The 20,971-nt window shown below is 42.7% G+C and overlaps 1 protein-coding gene across 2 annotated transcripts in view; it reads left to right on the forward strand.

The window, feature by feature from the left end:
• LRBA (LPS responsive beige-like anchor protein) overlaps positions 1–20,971 on the forward strand; it is a 970,380-nt gene that overhangs the window by 663,548 nt on the left and 285,861 nt on the right. For both annotated transcript variants that reach the window (XM_089670467.1, XM_089670468.1), the window contains exon 40: positions 12,453–12,570. In XM_089670467.1, coding sequence (XP_089526593.1) covers positions 12,453–12,570 — 118 coding nt within the window. The remainder of the gene's footprint in view (positions 1–12,452; positions 12,571–20,971) is intronic.

Raw genomic sequence — 20,971 nt, forward strand, 5'->3', positions numbered from 1 at the left:
TATGATCTCTGATGCTCACTGCCTGTCCCGTTGCCTGGCTTCATGCACTCTGTGGGGGGACTTGGAGGCCTTGTGATTTTGGGTCTGACTCTTGGCCCCCTGTGGTGTTCAATATGTTGAGTTTTCATTTTATATGCTTGGTTGCTTTTCCTCTTTGCTTGACCCCAAGGCTGTCTTCTTACCTTACCCTGTTCTTCTGGGCCCTTACCAAAGCATGGTTCCCCTTTCAGGTGCCCGGCTATTCTGTCCCTCTGCCCCCTATCCTTATATTTTATGTCTGGGATTCTCCTCGGGACAATAGCCCTGGCCAGTGACTGGAGTTGAGGGGGGGGGGGGGGTCCTGCAGTGGTGTGGTGGAGTTTCCCCCTGTATTGTTTCTGGGGTCCTTCTGTTTTTGAGACCTATTTACTTGTTTACCCCCCGGGTCTCCTTCCCTACATGTGTATCCACTTCCCACCATAGGTTAGAGACCCTCTGGAAGGGATCAGTGGTTCTCGGAAACTTTCCATCATTTTTTGTCTTTTACTTTCCCCCTTTTTTATTGTTACATTTGGGTTTTGGGCAGCACCGAACCCAGTGAGAGAGCTTTCTCTCTCTTTCTTTTTCTCTTTTCTTTTTTCTCTAAACACTTCTTTCCTACTCCACTTTATTTCCTTTTCTTTCCTCATTTTTTTCTGCCCCCCCCCTTTTTTTTTTTTTTCTTTTTTCCCTTTTTTCCCTCTCCCTTTCTCTATTTTTTTTTTCTTCCTTTTTTTTAGTGCTGCCTGAGGATGACGCCCAGAACACCACCCCATACTCCCCTTAAGCTCTGCTCCTACAATGTTAATGGGCTTAACAACCAGTCCAAGAGGGGGCAGATATTATACTCCCTACACAAATATAAAGTTGACATTGTATTGTTACAGGAGACCCACTTTTGTGCCAATAGCCTCCCAGTTTGTTCTAGAAGATATTACTCCAGATAGTTTCACAGTGTCCTTCCATCATCCAAAGCTAGGGGCGTCTCCATTGCTATACATAAATGTCTCCCAGTCCTCTCTCTGGAGCACAGGGCTGATTCCAATGGGCGATATCTTTTTGTGAAGTTCTTACTCTGGAACAAGTTATATTCTGTGGGCAACTTCTATGTACCAAACCAGGACCAAGTTACCTCTGTGATGCACTATTTGCGTCTACTTGCTGATTTTTTGTGGAGGGCACAGTGTTGCTCCAACATAGCATTGGAACCCCTCCTTGACTTCTTTTCCCAGTGCTCTCGCCTGTCCTATAGCCGTCTTCAGCTCTTAAAGAAAATATTTCTTGACCACTGACGCTTTACCCCAGGACCCGTAATTACAAATTTTTCGTCGGCTCATCAATCCTATAGTCAAATTGACTATTTTTTCGCCAGCTCCCAGGTACTTGATTGGCATCCATCCCTGTATATCTGTTCTCTTATATGGTCAGATCACTCCCACCTCTTCCTAACTGTATCCTCGTTCTGACTGGACCTGGCGTCTTAACAATACCTTACTAGCCGATCCTACGTGTCAGCAGGCAATCACTACCACAACTCACCATTTCTTTTCTGATCACGCATGGATGAAACACCCTTACCAATACAGTGTGAGGCCCTCAAGGCGGTGTTGCAGGGGGTGTACATCCAACATGGGGCGAGAATCAAACATGAGAGTTCTGAGTGTATTCAAAACACCATAACCAAGTTACAGGAGTTGGTGACTCGTCATAAATCTTCCCCTACTCTGGACCTGCTTGCTTCCATTTTTGCAACCAGAACCTCCTTATTCCAACTCTTAGGTTTCTCATACTACATATCAGCGTCGTTTGGCATTCAGTAGATACCGTTTTGGTGACAAATGTGGTCGAACTCTGGCAGGATCTATCCATCCCCTTACCACGCAGACATTTATCCCTCTATTAAAACTTCCGCAGGTGACCTGATGTCAGACCCACCTCTCATCCGTGAAACTTTTTGGGATTAGTTTTCGGCCCTAAATAAATTGCCTTCCCAGGCATGGGATGGGAATTCTTCACTGTTCCTTGACCGCCTTCGGGATATCTGCGAAACAGGCTTGCCCACCATTGATGCTGACACTAGGGATTCCCTTGACAGCCCTTTCTCTATTACAGAATTGACGGGAGCTATCGCGGTGACCCCTCTGGGCAAGAGCTTGGGGGGCTGACGGATTCACCCCTAAATTCTGTAAGACCTTCAAGGATGTTCTTTCTCTGTTTGTTACATGTGTTTAACTCCATCTCTGCTAAATCCTCTTTTTTCACCGCAAACTTTGGAAGCATTCATCTCACTTCTCCCTAAGCCAGACAAGGACTTGAGCACTAGCTATCGTGCCATCTCCCTAATTGGTGTGAATGTTAAGATCTATGTCAAGAGGATTGCCACCTGCCTGCAGCCTCTACTCCTGGAGTTAATCCATACGGACCAAATGGGGTTCGTGCAGGGCAGGGAAGCTCGTGATAACACCTTAAAAATACTTTTGATTATGAACCATCATCAATCTGTTGGACTCCCTGTTTGCCTCTTATCTATCAATGCCAAAAAGGCCTTTGATAGAGTGGGGTGGCCATTTGTGGCACAAACGTTATCTCAAATAGGATTGGGTCCCAGCATGCAGCAGAGGATTCTCGCCCTTTATACTTCCCCTACAGCTAGAATTCACCTGAACGGCTCTTTAACAATGAGTTTTCCTATTACCAATGGCACCCGACAGGGTTGTCCATTATCTTCTCTTTGGTATGTTCTGGTTATGGAACACTTGGCGATTGCACTTTGCAATAATCTCAACATCCCAGGTTTCTCCGTTGGCTCGAAGGAGGTAAAGCTGGCTCTTTTTGAGGATGATCTATTGCTTTACGTCTCTAACCCTCACATGTCTTTACCTTCTATTTTGTAAGAATTCCACCGGTACGGTATGTTCAGCAATTTCAAGGTCAACCTTACAGGGTCTGAGATTCTGAATGTATCTTTGTCCCCTTTTCAGGTGCGAGAGCTTAGGGATAACTTTCCTTTCAAATTTTGTTCTGAATCTCTTAAGTACCTGGATATTAAAATCCCCTCTAACTTCTCTCATATATTCTTTGAAAACTATACGCCTTTACTTTAACGCACATTGCAGGACCTTAAGAATTACGACTGTTGCTTATATTCCTGGTTTGGTAGGATCAATATATTGAAAATGGACGTCACACCCCGCTTCCTTTATTTATTCCAGGCACTACCTATTGCCATCCTCAGACTCTTTTTTTAGATCATTGCAAACTGCTTTTATCTGGGGCCGCCGGAAGCCAAGATTACATAAAACGACCCTAACTCTCCCTAAGCAGAAGGGCTGGGCTGGGCGGGGGCGCCTGACTTGCACCTGTACCATACAGCGGCAGTTCTCACTCGAGTATTGAATTGGTTCCAGCATGCTCCTACAAAGCAATGGGTATCCCTGGAACAGATTATGGCAATGTGTGATCTCCTAGCTCTCCCTTGGATGGTCCCTGAATGTCGGAGTCCACCCTCATCTTTACTGTTTCTCACCAATCAATGTGGGACTCTTTGGCTCTGACACTTGGGGTTTCCTCGGTGGTTGGTCCTATGACACTACTGTTTGGAAGCCCTCAATTTACCCCAGCCCAGTCTTGCATGTAACAAAGTCACTCACAGGTGACTGATACAAATACTTTATGGGGTCGTCTTCCACATTTCTAGTCTTTATGCACCCTGGGTTGGACCTTTTTTGCCCACAGGATGGAATATAGGCAACTTTGCTCATTTATGTGTACTTTTACTAATATAGACTTGAGATCCTACACCTCTTGAATCCTTGCTCCTTCAAGATCTTCCTTCTCTGCGCCCCCTCTCTGCTCTTTATCGGATTTTCTTTTCTAGGGTACATCCTGACCTCCCGCCATATACGTCTAGGTGGGCGGCTGATCTTGATGCCCAGATCTCATTGAGGACTGGCTGAAGTTCTTTATTCTTGCTCATCGTTTGTCCTTGACCAGCAAAGCACAGGATACCAATTTTTAAGTTGCTCTCTCGGTGGTATAGATATCCTACTCTACTCCACAAGATTTTCCCTTCCACCCCTTATCTCTGTTGGCATTGTCATGCTGTACCTGGCTCTCTACTTCATGTCTGGTGGGAGTGTCCCCCTGTCCATGCCTACTGGGATCTTATTCTGTGTATTTACACTGCAGTTACAGACCAGACGATCCTCAATATGCCACAGAATGTCCTGCTTTCTATTCTACCTGGCTCCTTCAAATGTATTAAATGCTGACTTCTCCGCCATTGTCTGATGGCTGCTAGGCTGACTATCCCTCGCCATTGGAGAATGCACTGTGTTCCAACCCTTCTAGAGTTGGTTGAGGAGATGGACCATATTGCATGCATGGAGTCGCTTTTGGCAAAAGAACTGGGCACCTCCAAACGCTGTCGCCAGACCCGGCTCTCCTGGTATACCTACAGAGTCCTCTGTACTTTGTGACCCTTTGGCTGCTTGAACGGGAGTTTTCCTCCCCCTATGGTCCCCGCTCGTTTGTTGTTGTTCTGGGCATCTTTCCTCAGGCTGGTCTACTCTGTTACCTCAATCCTTCCCCCCTTTTCTTTCCCTTTCTATCCCCCCTTTTTTTTTCTCTTCTTTTTTCCCCTCTCCTCTCCGGGGCACTGGCCTGACTAGGAGACTGAGACTGTGGCTGCCGCTGGTGTGCCCTATCACTTTCCCCTATGGGCTGGTTTATATTGTCATGTGTGGTGAAACCTCCCTCCGGTCTGTTATTATTTTGCTGTGCTCTGTGCCTCTGTGGACTTGTTTCTATTGTATAGAATACTTGCACTTTAACTTGCTGTTATCCAGCCTCAGAATGCTGTTGTCCACTATTGTGTAGTATTGTTACTTTGTCCATCTGTGCCCCCCTTTTTTTTTTCTTCTTTCTTTTTCCGCCCACCGGATTTTGTATTTTCTGTTTTGTACTATACTATCGTTAATGTCTATGCGGATGACTTTTATTTTTCCTGTTCAGTTTATAAAACCTTAATAAGAGTTTGGGATGTTTTACACAAACAGATGGGATGGGAATTTAATTCATTGTTAATGCCCTTAAAGTCCACAGAGTTTTTCCCCCCGGGTAAAGAAGGTATCGCAGGTAAGTGGATTAAGAAGGAAGATGCACTATTAAGGGATATAATGGTGATGGAGGAAATAGGATCACTTAAGGAATTGGGAAAAAAAAGAGAAGTTTTTACGAGAATGGATGAGTGGCGTTATTTTCAATTGAAACACTTTTTAGGAAAGCTTCCAAAGAATAAGAGAGGATTGGAATCCTTTTGAGCACTTGTTAGGTACACAGGGAGATGGGAAACACGGAACCTCTAAAATATATAAGATTCTCACTGAAATGAGATTTAAGTCCTCCATATATAGAAAATGGGAAAGAGAAATAGGAGTTGCAATAGATGCAGAAAAACAGAGGAAAATGTATAGAATAATCCACGGAAATATAAATATGCAGGCGGTAGAAATTAATTATAAGTGTTTGGCAAGATGGTATATCACACCGAGTGTGGCACATAGATTGAGTGGAGATAATTCACCTTTATGTTGGCGTGGAGGTAGAGGCACAATGTATCACATATGGTGGGAGTGTTCTAAAATACAAGAGTATTGGGGGAAAATAGTAAGCTTGATTCAGAAAATTACAGAGGTTGATATACTAGTAGACCCAGAGATTTGTCTTTTTCATAGTACTAAGCTTTCAGTTAAAAAATACAAAGAATCTGGTTTATTGTACTATTTAAATGCAGCAAAGGGACTGATACCCAAGTATTGGAGGAGACACGAGGTGCCAAAATAAGAGATTGGGTGGATCAAACATGTAAATTGGAGGAACTTTATCATTTGAATGAAGATAAGATGGGGAGTCACCATACAAGATGGAACAAATGGGAGGAATTCAAAAAGTCAAGGCTAGCCTTAGAGGTTATGGGGGATTAACGTAGAATAATATGGAAACATATTTTGTTCTTCTCTTAGAGGAATTACGATCTCCAGAAATGAACTGGAAAATGCAGAGCAGAAGGGGTCAGGGATTGGATGGGGGGAGGGGTGGTAAATAGGGGGAGGGGGAGATGGGGGGGGGAGGGATGAAATGATAAATGTTTTGATAATAAGCTAAGGTTTTAAGGAGTATGTTTGTATAACTTGTTTATCTGAAAAATTAGTAAATATTTAAATTAAAAAAAAAAAATTTAGCCCTATTTAAAAGCTAAACTTGACCTAATGGAGCCCTGGGCAGCAGAAGCCATCAAGCATAATTCAATACTGGACCACTTGTCTCTGTCACATGTTTATGAATGTTTTCTCAAAATGTAAGAAACTGAAAAATACAGGGCAACAATTTCCCAATTTTTTTAAATTAAATTTCTAAAGCCCAATTCCAGACAATTTTCTTAAAAGGTTTTAAACAGAGTAAGGAACTGCTAAAACCCCTGTCAACATCAACTGATGTCTGGGGGCGATCATAGTAGCTGCCCCTCAGGATCCCTGCCAGTCAATGCTATGATTGCAGGGGACCCTTGGTCCACTGAAGCACATTGTTATGATACAAATGTCTAAAGAAAATTAAATTTGGACTTTATGCATTATGCTTTTGGCATTTTCCTCTTTGCACATCCAGTTCCCAATTGTGGTCTGTTTCCCTGTTGCTAAGACATACGTTTTTTGATGGGCTCCCTATATTCATTTGCCCCTCATTGGTTAGCCAGCCTCAGGGTACACATCTGCTGATTAATTTACCTGCATACTCTGTCCTGTTGCCAGGCAACAGTACCTGCCTACTCCTCCCTCAGCCTTGATTGGTCCTTCCTTTCCAAGGTGCTTGGTTACATTTTTGGTCCTGCATCCAACACCTGCTGAAAGGTCTTCCAATATGCCTGACTACCTGCCACTTCTTGTATTTGATCTTCTGTGACTAACCCTTTGAGTGTTTTCTGACCAATTTCCTTCCTGGATTGACCCTTTGCCTGTTCGCTGATCGTGTCTCTGCTTGCCATTTAGACTCACCCTTAGCTTGTTTGCTCACAATGTGTCTGCCTGGTGCCTGCAAATGCCTGTCTGAATGCCCTACTGGTTATGTTCCTGCTGAGGAACCATCCATGCCATCCTCTGTGTACACTGTCTTCCCCTGTGCAGCAGATTTTTTGCGCTGTCTTTGCTCTGCCCCTTGAGTACCCTGGTCAGAGAACCTAGTTTTGTGTATTAAACCTTAGGGACAATAAAGTTCCAGTAGGCCTGCTTATTTTAAGGGAGTGAGTGCTGCTACAGGCAAAGCTACACTCACCAGTTATATATCTGACCTTATACCAGAGTGAGCATTATAGCTGTTTGATATGCTGTTGGGTTTTTAAATGCTGTCTGTATTTTCAATCAGAATTCCCCTCACTTGCTGTTCTGTCTTGCACCTTTCATCTGGATAGGAAATTAGGGTGAATCCTCGTAATGGGGACTTACAACAATAAAGTGATTACAGAAATTCTAACCCTTTTGCTTCTTGAACATTTTTATGCTGTCTTTGTACCCATTAAGAGCCATGTTCCTCACATCCTAGTTTGTCTGTCACCCATCAACTAGAAAGTGGAGAGATTTTCCCTTGCTTCTTAATTATATCTGAGGCTTAACAATAGGAAGCCCCTTTGGGTGGTTATTGTATCCATGAATGTCTGTTTACAGCCGACATGAGAGTCTCTGCATATTGTGATTGGTCATAGAGACACCAATCACAGTGATCACAGATGTAAACAGTGTAAACCATTTCTCTTATAATGGAGGAAGGGGAGGAAAGGGAACTAATGAATTAGTCATTTATTAGTTCCAGAGCAAAAACAGATCATGTTAGTAGCAGATAAGGATAGTTTTTAACCCCCTTTACCTCCTCCTTCTCTACTATGCATCTGATCTCCAGCTTGCCTCTCTTTGACCTGTATGTTAACACTTCACCTCTCTTGTCCTAGACATTAACTTCCTAATCTCTTTTCTCCCACTGTCTATGACCTGTATGTGCTGTATCTAGTGCACCTTTACCAGGTTACATGTTTTAGCGCTCCCCATACTTCATTTCTTCATTACAAAAACAACAAAAAAAAAAATCAGAGATCACCTTGGGGTTTCTACTTCCTATAAAGGGGTAATTTTGAGGCTGTTTGTGTAGTCCTGACATTTCAGCTTCAACTGTAAGTAAGGGAAACTGTGTTTTTTTTTTTTTTTTGTTTTTGTTTTTTTTTGTTTTTTTTTCAAAAATTTTGGTCTTTTTAGTTTTAGATAGTAAAAAATGCAGTTATTAAATACCATCAAAAGAAAGCTTTGCCTGTTCTAAAAAGTATTTTAAAATCAGTTTGCTGTGGAGTGATGGTGTAATTGTCAGTCAAACTGTCACAGCACAGGAAACTGAAAATAGCACAAATGAGTATTACAGGCTCTATTCAAGTGGTTAAATATCAGTTTGAATGATCGTGGACACAAATGTGCAGATATATTATCTGCTAATTTGGATATAGAATGTGTTTTGTAGAGAATGTATTACTGCCTAACCAATGTAGCTATGAAAGTATTATTTTGCTATTAAAATGTTTAATCCTATACTTTTGGTGTATTATCTGATAAGCTTGACATAACTTCTAAGCAGTGGTAGAAATGCAGTTTCTATGGTAACCAGTTTACTGGAGGGCTGGACTTTGTAAAAAGTGCTGTCAATTTATGACAAAAGTCCCATGGAAGACAGTCTTGCATCTAATCCAATTTTAATTGAACTCCAGAGACTTTGAAGTATGTCTGTAGAAGCAGATAATTGTACTGCAGGACATAGTATAGGCTAAACTAAGGCTTAACAACTATTTCAAGTAAAAAAAAAAAGTGTGTGTATACACATTCGTGTGTGTGTATATGTGTATAGTATCCAGCTAGTCTGCAAAATGTGTTTGTACCTGCATCTGACACTCCTCAATGCAGAGAGTATCTGTGGGAATAACAGCATCAGCATGGACCTTTGTTGCAGTCCATTTTTGATGAGTGCGTGTTTGTATTTGCTTTCAAGACAGTGCCAGGTCCAAAGAGTCTTCTCAATACCCTACAACCAAAATCATTCCACTAGATTGTTATAGGGTTTCAAATATCCTTTAAAAACAAGTTGTTTTTTTCCTTTGATTTAAGTAGTTGTTTTATTAGAACTGGGGGCGGGGGGGATTAAACATACGTAGCAAACATTAATTTTATGGTGTTAAATGATGGCCTCATCTTTGACATGGAAAAAATGTACAGGAAATGTTTAGTTTTCTTGTTAAACTGAGTTTAGAGTGTTCTAGATGTTCATGTTTCAGTTACATTAAACCCTATTACGTTACTGTAGTTGAGGTACAAAATGCAGAAGGGTGTAAATGTATGTTGTCTTTTCCTATGTGGACAGCTTGACAGCCAACAATCTCCTCCCATGTCAAGCTTTACAATATGATTTTCATCAGCCCTTCTAAGCGTTGGATTTAGGTAAATATAAGCTAGCCTTGGAGATTTCTGAATTCTGTAACTACTGGTTATTGGGTACCCATTTTGCATGGACATCTCAAAACATTTTTTTTTTTTTTGATGTTGAGATGCACTTAAAGTAGGAAAGTATGATCATGGAGCTGCACTTTAGTTTTTAAGTAGATTGTTTGCACAGTATGATTCAAAAGTTTAGAAGAGAACATGGATACTTATTGTGTACTGCTGTGCTGAGCACACTTTTGCCTAGCAGTTGACCGTAACCCAGTACTTCTCTTCCTTTTGAGGGTTTGTTGAAAGGAAGAGTCGCAGTATTGGAATTTACCACCCAACATCTGGATATCTGGATGGACATCTCCACCAAATGTATCCTCTGTAACACTGATGGGTATACAGTGGGGCAAAAAAGTATTTAGTCAGCCACCAATTGTGCACGTTCTCCCACTTAAAAAGATGAGAGAGGTCTGTAATTGGCATCATAGGTAGACCTCAACTATGAGAGACCAAATGAGAAACAAAATCCAGACAATCACATTGGCCGATTTGGAAAGAATTTATTTGCAAATTATGGTGGAAAATAAGTATTTGGTCACCTACAAACAAGCAAGATTTCTGGCTCTCACAGACCTGTACCTTCTTCTTTAAAAGGCTCCTCTGTCCTGCACTCATTATCTGTATCAATGGCACCTGTTTGAACTTATCAGTATAAAAGACACCTGTCCACAACCTCAAACAGTCACGCTCCAAACTCCACTATGGTGAAGACCAAAGAACCGTCGAAGGACACCAGAAACAAAATTGTAGACCTGCACCAGGCTGGGAAGACTGAATCTGCAATAGGCAAGCAGCTTGGTGTGAACAAATCTACTGTGGGAGCAATAATTAGAAAATGGAAGACATACAAGACCACTGATAATCTCCCTCGATCTGGGGCTCCACGCAAGATCTCACCCTGTGGGGTCAAAATGATCACAAGAAACGTGAGCAAAAATCCCAGGACCACATGGGGGGACCTAGTGAACGACCTGCAGAGAGCTGGGACCAACGTAACAAAGGCTACCATCAGTAACACACTACGCCGCCAGGGACTCAGATCCTGCAGTGCCAGACGTGTCCCCCTGCTTAAGCCAGTACATGTCCGGGCCCGTCTGAAGTTTGCTAGAGAGCATTTGGATGATCCAGAAGAGGATTGGGAGAATGTCATATGGTCAGATGAAACCAAAATAGAACTGTTTGGTAGAAACACAACTCGCCGTGTTTGGAGGAGAGAGAATGCTGAGTTGCATCCAAAGAACACCATACCTACTGTGAAGCATGGGGGTGGCAACATCATGCTTTGGGGCTGTTTCTCCACAAAGGGACCAGGAAGACTGATCCATGTACAGGACAGAATGAATGGGGCCATGTATCGTGAGATTTTGAGTGCAAACCCCTTTCCATCAGCAAGGGCATTGAAGATGAAACGTTGCTGGGTTTTCCAACATGACAATGATCGCAAACATACCGCCCGGGCAACGAAGGAGTGGCTTCGTAAGAAGCATTTCAAGGTCCTGGAGTGGCCTAGCCAGTCTCCAGATCTCAACCCCATAGAAAACCTTTGGAGGAAGTTGAAAGTTCGTGTTGCCCAGCAACAGCCCCAAAACATCACTGCTCTAGAGGAGATCTGCATGGAGGAATGGGCCAACATACCAGCAACAGCGTGTGCCAACCTTGTGAAGACTTACAGGGAACATTTGACCTCTGTCATTGCCAACAAAGAATATATAACAAAGTATTGAGATGAACTTTTGATATTGACCAAATATTTATTTTCCACCATAATTTGCAAATAAATTCTTTCCAAATCAGCCGATGTGATTGTCTGGATTTTTTTTCTCATTTTGTCTCTCATAGTTGAGGTCTACCTATGATGCCAATTACAGGCCTCTCTCATCTTTTTAAGTGGGAGAACTTGCACAATTGGTGGCTGACTAAATACTTTTTTGCCCCACTGTAATTCCTTCTGGAACTGTTTGTGCCCTAAATGAATCACAGAGCGTGCCCAATATTCATCTTAGCCGTCAAATACTGGAATTTCTCTTTTAGGGACATTGAGTTAAGTTTTTGCAGCTTCTATTTTGATAATTATCTGTTTGAATTATTCAGTGTTTTTTTTGTTTTTTTTTGCTCCTTTTGAAGCCAGATGGTAACCAACAAGATATTTGGCATGCATAATTTTCCTACCATCACAGCCTTTCTAGTTGCTGTTCACATACACCTGTGTTTGTGAGGTTATATGATGGGTCACAAGATTGTTTACTTTGTACTCTTCTGTCTGCACTGAAAGTTTGCGTTCAATTCTTATTGCATTCGACCTTGTCAAATAATTACTTTGAAATGTAAAACCCAATAAAAATGTATTGAATTGAAAATATGCAATAGTTGCTATAACCTGTACTGAACATGTCATCTCAGCATTTTGAGTCTGGAGTGGGTTAGATATGTCATTTTGAATTTACTGAAGTGCTGATAGAGTCTCAAAACAAAATATGAATTGTACAAAAATCTTTGGACACAGCCATTCTTAACACACATACATTGTATTAATATTTGCTAGGTTACTGAGTGTCAACTGATAAACTACCTGGATTTTCCTGCAAAATCATTGCTGAACAAGAAATGCATGGCTACCCCCATTTTCCTAACACTCATCAGTAATCTTCAGTTTTGGTGAACTCCTGTAAATGTAATTATCTTTTATATTAGGATACTTGTTCTCTGCTTTAGTACTGTCATTTGAAGAATATTATATAAATATTCTCTAAATGTACTGCTCATAGTACTTCAGAGAATGCCGCATTATATTTTATTAATGCTACGTATTGGAAAATTTGTACTATAATTGTTTAAGTACATTTTTTATTGTCCTTTCAGATTTTGGCCTACACTGAAGGAGTGCATGGAAAATGGCTCTTCACAGAAATCCGTGCCGTATTTTCAAGGCGATATCTTTTGCAGAACACAGCCCTTGAAATATTCATGGCGAACAGAGGTAATGTTTTAATACAATATATAATGGCAACAAAACATGGACATGTTTAAGGTTTCTTAAGTGGCGGTTAAAAAAAATAAATATCATTCACATTATTAACCCCCAAAATAATCTAAATTATAAATGGACAAAAATAAGACCTGTGTCCTGAGATCCAATAACTTCTAGTTGATCCAGAGAGAGGAAAAAAGCCCTCATAAAGTGGGATCCAGTTTGCTCCAGTTGGCAAGAAAGTAACGTGAACAACTTTCAACTTTAACTTGACCATTTTTATAATATAATCATATCCCTACCTTAAGTTTTCTTTTTTCAAGGGTGAATAAATTCATTTAATTCACCTTTTCTCATAACTGAAGTGTCTAAAATTGAATTGCATATTTTGGATGAGGTCTTGCTTTGTGGTACAGTATTTGTCTCTGAAGTATGTCTCTTTTGCTACACAAGAGTATTTCTATCTTTAAAAAGCTGCATATTCTTTAGTCGTCTTGTCTTTTGGTCTTACATCCTTCTCATTTACTCACTTACCTTGTTTTATGATATGAAATTCATGCGTTTAATTTCCAGCATGTGTTCCAAGTGACAATCTAGACTGCTCCCTGTCATATTTTCTGCTTCCTTCCTGTAGTTTCTCTGGGCATTGTGACTCTGGACTTTTTTCCTGTAGTGGTATATATTTCTTTATTGTGCTGGTATTTGCGTTGGATTGCAGAGTTTTTACGCCTCTGCCTTTAGCTGATCTGCTCTTCATATTGCTTAAGCCTGGCCACTTGTTTTCTATTCACTACTTAAATGCAAAATTGTCACTCTTAGAGAAGATCCGTCTTCCTTGTTCTTTTCTGTGACTTTCACAGACCCGAATAACTTTGAAAACATATGCAATATTGGCATAATTACTTAACCTTTGAGATCTCCCAGCATCTTAATCTTCTGACCACCCAGCCCCACTACTCAGGTTTACCTTTGCTTATGACAGAGACAATAGCGATATAAACATCCTGCTGTTGCCCATGGCAACTCACCCTCGCCCTCCTGGGCCTGGAGTACTGTATCCTTCCGTCTCTGTGTGCTCTTCTGTCGCTGACAGAGTCTCGTGGTGTGATTTGCAGGATCACCTGAGAGGGGATCTGGTCGGAAACTCTAAATGTCCTGTGCTTTCGGGTGGCTCAGGGTCTCAAGCTTTCCCAGGTACGTTGCAAGCGAACAATCCTTCCTGGGGTCCCTCCGTGCTTAATTCTCTCAGGCACTTCCACCTTCCTCCCCCCTTGCACGCCACAGAATGTTTCCGCCAGCTGATACCAGTCTCTTCGGGTACTCCTGGAGCCCGGCCCCAGTCTAACCATAACACCGTCCTTTAACTAGGACTCTAAGCCACCGCCATCCACCACGTGGTCTTAACGGACACCATGGGCACATCTTGCTGCCCTGGCCGGGGGCCACTGGCAGGATCGGATGGGATATGAGGGTGGAATACAGAGCAGTATATCTCCGGGCTGTGTCCATATGGCGGACGTCAGGAGCTCCTGCACTTAGCAGGCTTGCAGTGCCATGTTCAGGCCCATCTCCCATAAATGGATGACTTCTAAATCAAACTCAATAAATGTTGCAAGTAGTGCACGTTTCTTATTTTTGGTTAACATAAACTCTCCAGTGATCCAGTGCTGGTGCCCTTAAGAATTGAATCGCTCACCAGAACAATTTGACAGCTTTCCAAAAAAAAGGGCAAGGGATGCTGAATCTATTTTTCTAAATCAAGCCCAGTTTGCACTCCAAATCCTCGAAAAACAACCAGCAGCCAAAGAGAGTCCTAAGGATCAACAGGGAGAGGTCATCTGTCCCACTTATCAGAGAGCATATATAGAAAATGTATATATTTATCGCAGGGAGCTGTGAAAAGTCCTGTTCCCGATTTACACATCTCCCAGGCTCCTTTCATATACATTTGGAATCTCTGATCTCCTCCAGGTGTCGCACCTCTCCCTTGAAGACCTTTTAGGCTCACTTTGACACAGTCATTGCTCTGCAGCCTGCTGAGCAGACAGTTCATGTCTGTTAGGTTGATGAAAACTGCAAAACTGTGTTGGTGGAGACTGACAAGTGGTAGACTTGGATAGTGTGATGGAATTGCCTTTTGTGTAGTTAGTGCCCAGACATGGCTAGAACTTTGTGTTTGAAGTTTTGAACTGTTTTTATTTTTGGAGCTTTATACAGCATAACACCAGTATACACACCACTGTTTATCACAATTTTACTGCATTGTCCCCATAAAGGTTGCTGACCCCAGGGAGAATTATACCTGCTACTTAACATACAGTATATATCTGTACAGTGTAGAACACAAGGTGCGTAGTCATAGACCATGAGTTATATACCGCTACCTTCAGATGATTGGACACTGGCAAAAGCTTTGCTGGGGTGGCTTCCCGCCAAGGAACCAGTGCACGCTCATATAACCCCACCCATTCCATCAGACTCCACAGTTTTGTTCATAGGTGATGCTCTTCTGTAGCAGTTTCTATAAATATTATTTTTCTTCACTACTTTGAAACTTCTATCAAGATTAAAGGATAAGTTCACTTTTTAAAACATGTTACACCTGTATTCAGAGTGTAACATGTTTCTGATGCAGCAGACCCCGCAACCCTCCAAGTCCCCATTGTGACAGCAGGCTGTCAATCTTCTCCCCGCACCCTCTGACACAATTTTTTTTAAAAAATTCAGATTTCTGTGAATGGGAGAACTACAGCTACTGTCAGCCATTGCAACTGAAGGCTTGTAGTTTTCAATGAACTACCAGGGTGCTGATGAGCACTGTAGGTAGTTAATTGATCCTTTCTGCCATTCAGTAACTGCCTGCCCATGCGAGCTTCGAGCAGACAGCTATGCAGTCTGCAGGAGCCTGAAATTGAGATTGCATCCCTGATCTGCTGATCATGAATGCAATTCTTACAGGCTCGTAATAAAAAATGCACTTTTTTTTTTACCCGCAAAAGATGTGCATTTATTATTTTTTTAAAAGGTAAACTTATCTTTTAAACCCATGAATCCCAGACTCTGAAGACCCATTCTGGGATATGCCCACCATGAAGGGTGAAGTTTGGTCCCCTTCCTGATCCTGCAGCATTGATGAGGTAAGACTGGTTTTCCCTGTAATTGTGAGCTTATGTTGTTTTACATGTGGGTCAAATTCCCTGCAGCTGTTTCTGCCAAAAATACAAAAGGCAAGCCTGCTTTTCCATAGACACAGGACATCAGCCAGCACCTGAGTGGTCATGGACTTGCAAATACCTTATTGTTCTGCATCCATTTCTTGAGTACCCCACAGGGGATTCCCTCACGCAGCAATTGCAGAGAGAAAGTGTAGAGGAGCTCAGAAAAGGGCCTTATAGTAATCGGGCTATAGACAACACAAAGGAAGACCAGCAAACTGATCACAGTGATGGCTGTTCCACTGCATCAGGGCAAGGTCCATTATTAACCCAGCTCCCTTTCTCTATTTCTAGTTTCCTCCCACACACGCCTACCTGACTAGGTATTCTGAGTTTCTTTTGAAACTCTCAGCCCTCCTGAAGCCTTTGATCTTCAGGGTCCAAACAAACTCTTTTGCCTCTCCATCACCTGGATCTCCACCACAGAAGTATGACCCTGCTCCCCTAACCTCTTCAAGTAGGACATTTAGGAGTGTGAGGTGAATGCAGAAGAGGTTCCAGGAGAGGTACCGTCTGCTTTTGCTATTTCTGAGAAACTAATACTTCATTACATTTACTTTCTACAGTAAGCGCACTTATTGGTATGGTGCATACTTGCTTCTGTTCAACAGCACCGACACCTCTTCAGCCTAAATAAGGTCCTATGGACACTAAATAACTGGCAAAATCTAATAATACCTGTCCTCTGTGCAGACACGTTAACTGTGCACCACAAGGCTTGGCCAAATCCTGACAAGGAATTTATTCCTCCAAAACTCTGAGCTGAATTATTTTCTTGGAAAACGACTTTATGAAAGAATGGTTTGTTCCAGTAGTGGATCTTGCTGCCATTTCAGTTCTCAACTAGCATCTCATTGTATCTGTTGAAGATGTTTGCTCCTAATATGTCTTTCTTTTTTTTTTTCAATAAAAAAATTAATGCACAGATTAAGTTTCCTCCTATAAGGATTTAGTTGATAGGCACTTTGTGACCTTATTGAAAGGCATCTTTTGCTCTTGCTGGTCCTGCCTTGCAACCAGCCAATGCGGCTATGGACAGGTGAGTTGAGAACACAATTTTGACTTTGCCAACCCTGTTCTTTTGGAACAATTTCACTCCTGCTTGGTTCAGCACAGTTGTTATTTTGTTGTGTTGTGTAATTTGCAGGTCTCTAGATTGACACTGCTCTTTGTGCACATGCACAGAATTTTGTGGTTCAAAGTTTGGTCTGTTAAGCATGCTTGTAAAAGTTGTCTTTTATGCATGATTTTCGATGTTGAACTCCAGTTGACTCCCTTGATAAATTCATTGAGGAAATTACTTGGGGGAAACAGCCTAAGTCTCCTACTACAGATACCACCCCTGCTAGCTGAAATGGGTCCTATTGCATCTTTTAGACATCCTCCTCTAAGCCAAAGGTGAGTTTATCCTTTTTATTGCAAGCCTTGGACTCCAAAACTGTTCAAGTTGATCTAGAACCCCTTGTAGTGGGGGTTTGCACCAGTTTGGATTAGAGATGACCCAGACCTCTGGATTCAATCTGTTTCTAAGGGGCAATTTTTATCTCTGCCCTCTCCTCCAATGGACAACCTTCAACCTGCCATCTTCACCACCTGCCCTGAATGAACTTCAGGCACAAGAAATGGTAACCCCAGTCCATGAAGATGAAATTTTGAAGGGTTTGACACAGTCGACCACCCCCTCCTCCTTAATAAACTACTCTCCCTTGGCATCAGAGACACCGCTCTCTCTTGGTTCTCGTCCTATCTATCCCAACGCTCCTTCAGCGTTTCCTACAATGATACCACCTCCTCTTCCCTCCCCCTCTCTGTTGGGGTCCCCCAGGGCTCTGTCCTTGGACCCCTTCTCTTCTCCATCTACACCTCCTCCCTTGGCAAACTCATACACTCCCAATTACACGCTTCAATTACCACCTCTACGCAGATGATACTCAAATCTACCTATCCACCCCTCACCTCACCCCCACATTCTCCGCCCGCATCACTCACCTCCTAAACGACATCTCTGACTGGATGTCGCTCCATTTCCTCAAGCTCAACCTCTCCAAAACCAAGCTTCTCGTCTTCCCCCCAGCCCGCGCCCCCCCCCCCCATCCTTTCCATCACTACCAACAACACCACCATCAATCCCACCCAGCAAGCCAAGGTCCTTGGCGTCATTCTGGACTCAAACCTTTCCTTTCAACCTCATATCAAATCACTTACAAACACATGCAGGCTCCACCTCCGGAACATCGCCAAGATACGCTCCTTCCTTACCCCAGACACCACTAAACTACTAGTACACTCCCTGATTATCTCACGCCTTGACTACTGCAACTCTCTCCTCACCGGCCTACCCCAGTGCAGGCTCTCCCCGCTTCAGACCATCCTGAACTCAGCGGCCAGACTCATCCACCTCACCAGCCGCTCCACCTCTGCCACCCCCCTCTGCCTCTCCCTCCACTGGCTCCCCATTGCCCAACGCATTAAATTCAAATTGCTCACCCTGACCTATAAGGCCATTCACAACACTGCCCCTAACTACCTCACCGACCTGATTCCCAGGTACCACCCTACCCGTACCCTTCGCTCTTCACAGGACCTCCTTCTATCTTGCTCCCTGGTCTCCTCCTCCCACGCACGACTGCAAGACTTCTTCAGGTCCTCCCCCATCCTCTGGAACTCACTACTCCAATCCTTCAGACTGTCACCTTCCCTCCTCACCTTCAGGCGCTCCCTGAAAACCCACCTCTTCAGGGAAGCCTACCCCACCCTCACCTAACAGCCGCTGCCCTTCCCTCCTCCTACCACTCCACCCCCCACAGCCGTTTCCTCCTGTGCCTCTACCCCCTCCCTCCTAGATTGTAAGCTCGAAAGAGTAGGGCCCTCTTACCCCTTGTGTACTGTTTGATGTTACTGTTCTGTTTCATGTATTGTCCCCCCTCTATTGTACAGCGCTGAGCAAACCCTTTGGCGCTATATGAACTCGATAAATAAATAAATGAATAAATAAGTAAGGGTTTTACTTAAACCTATACACAGTATCAAGACTTTGGACTTAAAATCCCTAGATCAGTATCTGGTGGGTCACTAAAGTTTGCATGGCGTTCACAAGATCTGTCATTACGTCACACTTCCATCTTTGCCATACACCAAGGTTTTTTATGCTTTGCTGTGGGATACCAATACTTTCAATTTGTTGTACTCCCAGTTGGGCTCTTTTCTCGACCAAGAATCCTTGCAAGGGTTCTAGCTCTTCTCTTGGCCCTGCATCCCTTGGCTCGCTTCTAGATAAGGGTTCTGTGGCTCACATAGTGGCTTCCTGCGAGGTGGTTCCCTTTTCTCAATTCCACTCCAGCGCCTTGCAGCTCAACATTCTTATGATGTGAGACAAACAGATCCCTTCACTGGATTGCCCACTACTTTATAGCCAGGCAGAAATCTCCCTGGCATGGTGGATTTCCAGCTCAGCCCTAGAATCTGGGAAATTGTTCCTTCCCTCTCACTGGAAGGTGGTGTCGAATGGACGCCAGTCTGTCGGCATCTGCTCCCTACAGGAATTGATGCGCTCCATCAATATTCTGATTATGGAGAACCATAAGATTGACTCTCCTACTTGGTCACACAGTCGGACAAAACCATGGCTGTTGACTACATATACCACCCGAGGGGAAACAAAAGTCAAACATCTCTGAAGGAGGAAATTCTGATTTTTTTTTTTTTTTTTTTTTTTTTTTTTTCTGGGCGTAGAAAAATTTTCTCACCCTTTTAAGCCATTTACATACTGTAGCAGTAGTGGAAAATTGGCAGGCAGACTTCCTGAGTTACCAATGCATGGACTCAGTAGAGTGGTCCCTTCACCCCAAATCTTCCTGATGCTCTGGTACACAGATATACTCAGACTCCTGGCGGATGATCCATGGCCTCTTCTAAACAGTCCAAACCTTCTGTCAAAAGGCCTCCTAATTCACCCTGCTTCTCAGCTGCTGACTTCAACAGCATGGCTGTTGAATCACAGGTGCTAAAAGATAAGGGCATTACTGATTCTGTCATTCCCACCTTGCTCAAAGCAAGAAAAATTACTTCATGCACTACCAGTTTGTGATGTTTGCTTTGGGCACTGGATCTGAGGGCCACAACACAATATGTGGTTTAGTGGGCAGAAGATTGGGAGTTATTCATTTTATTGGCAACTTTATACAGTATACTGGTATTTTTTCCCTCCTCTGTGGACTTGGTCTCAGATGGATAAGGTTTCTGTGTCATGCCTCCCAGATGATGTTTTTTAACCCCCCTGTTCCCCAAGAGTGCATCTTCTATAGAGACACAGCCACAGGTACCCAGTGAGTGCCTAAGTTTTAGTGACTCCTTTTTCCAGACACACAAAACCCCTTCTATTCTGCACTCCTTAACCATGAGTGCACTGGGGATCCTGTCACTAGCAGTAGCAGATTACATGCACAAGGGAGCTGGGTCTAAAGACCAGAAGAACATTCATTCTGCAGACCTACAGGAAACACAGAAGAAAGCTCAGGGTGATAGCTGTCTCTTTTCACTTGAGCAATGTCATAAACTGATACCGCTCTGACTCTAGTTACTTCTCAGGCACACACGACATTGCCCTTTCTGACATAAAAACTGTTTCCTCTGCTACTATCTTTCTTTTATTGAAAATGCTCTAGGATCTTTGGTTTCCAGAGGCCAAAAATGCTGTACTTCCTCTTTTCCCTCGATCCTTCTTAGAAATCAGAAGTGAAACCTCCTTTACTTGAGAATATGTAGAAACGTTTATAGGACATTTATTTTTTAATAAAGGCAGCAGGGGATTCTCCTTCCACTAAAGCTTATGAGGTACCTTATGGCCTTTCTCCTAATGTTTTGCACATTGTACACACTAATTCATACAAGATGCATTAGTCTTTGCAAAATAGCACTATGTGTACTAAGAGAATGGCTAAGTCTGAATAGACTTCTCTGATACACGCACAGCTTGTCTAATGTTGCGATTGGATGCAATTTGGGATCTAATGATTACCAATGTCTTTGGTTTGAAATTAAAACAAGAACTGAAAAATCATATACAATAACAAAAATCTTGTATTTAAAAAGGACACGTTTTGATGAAATGGGTGACTTTCTGAAAAAATGAATTAAAAGGTTGGAGTAAAATGACAGGAATCAGAAATCGGAGGGCACTATTGAAGTCTACTATC

The sequence above is a fragment of the Staurois parvus genome, unplaced genomic scaffold (assembly GCF_062004578.1).
Source record: "Staurois parvus isolate SC_StPar_1 unplaced genomic scaffold, SC_StPar_1.0 ptg000090l, whole genome shotgun sequence".
Lineage (NCBI taxonomy): Eukaryota > Metazoa > Chordata > Amphibia > Anura > Ranidae > Staurois > Staurois parvus.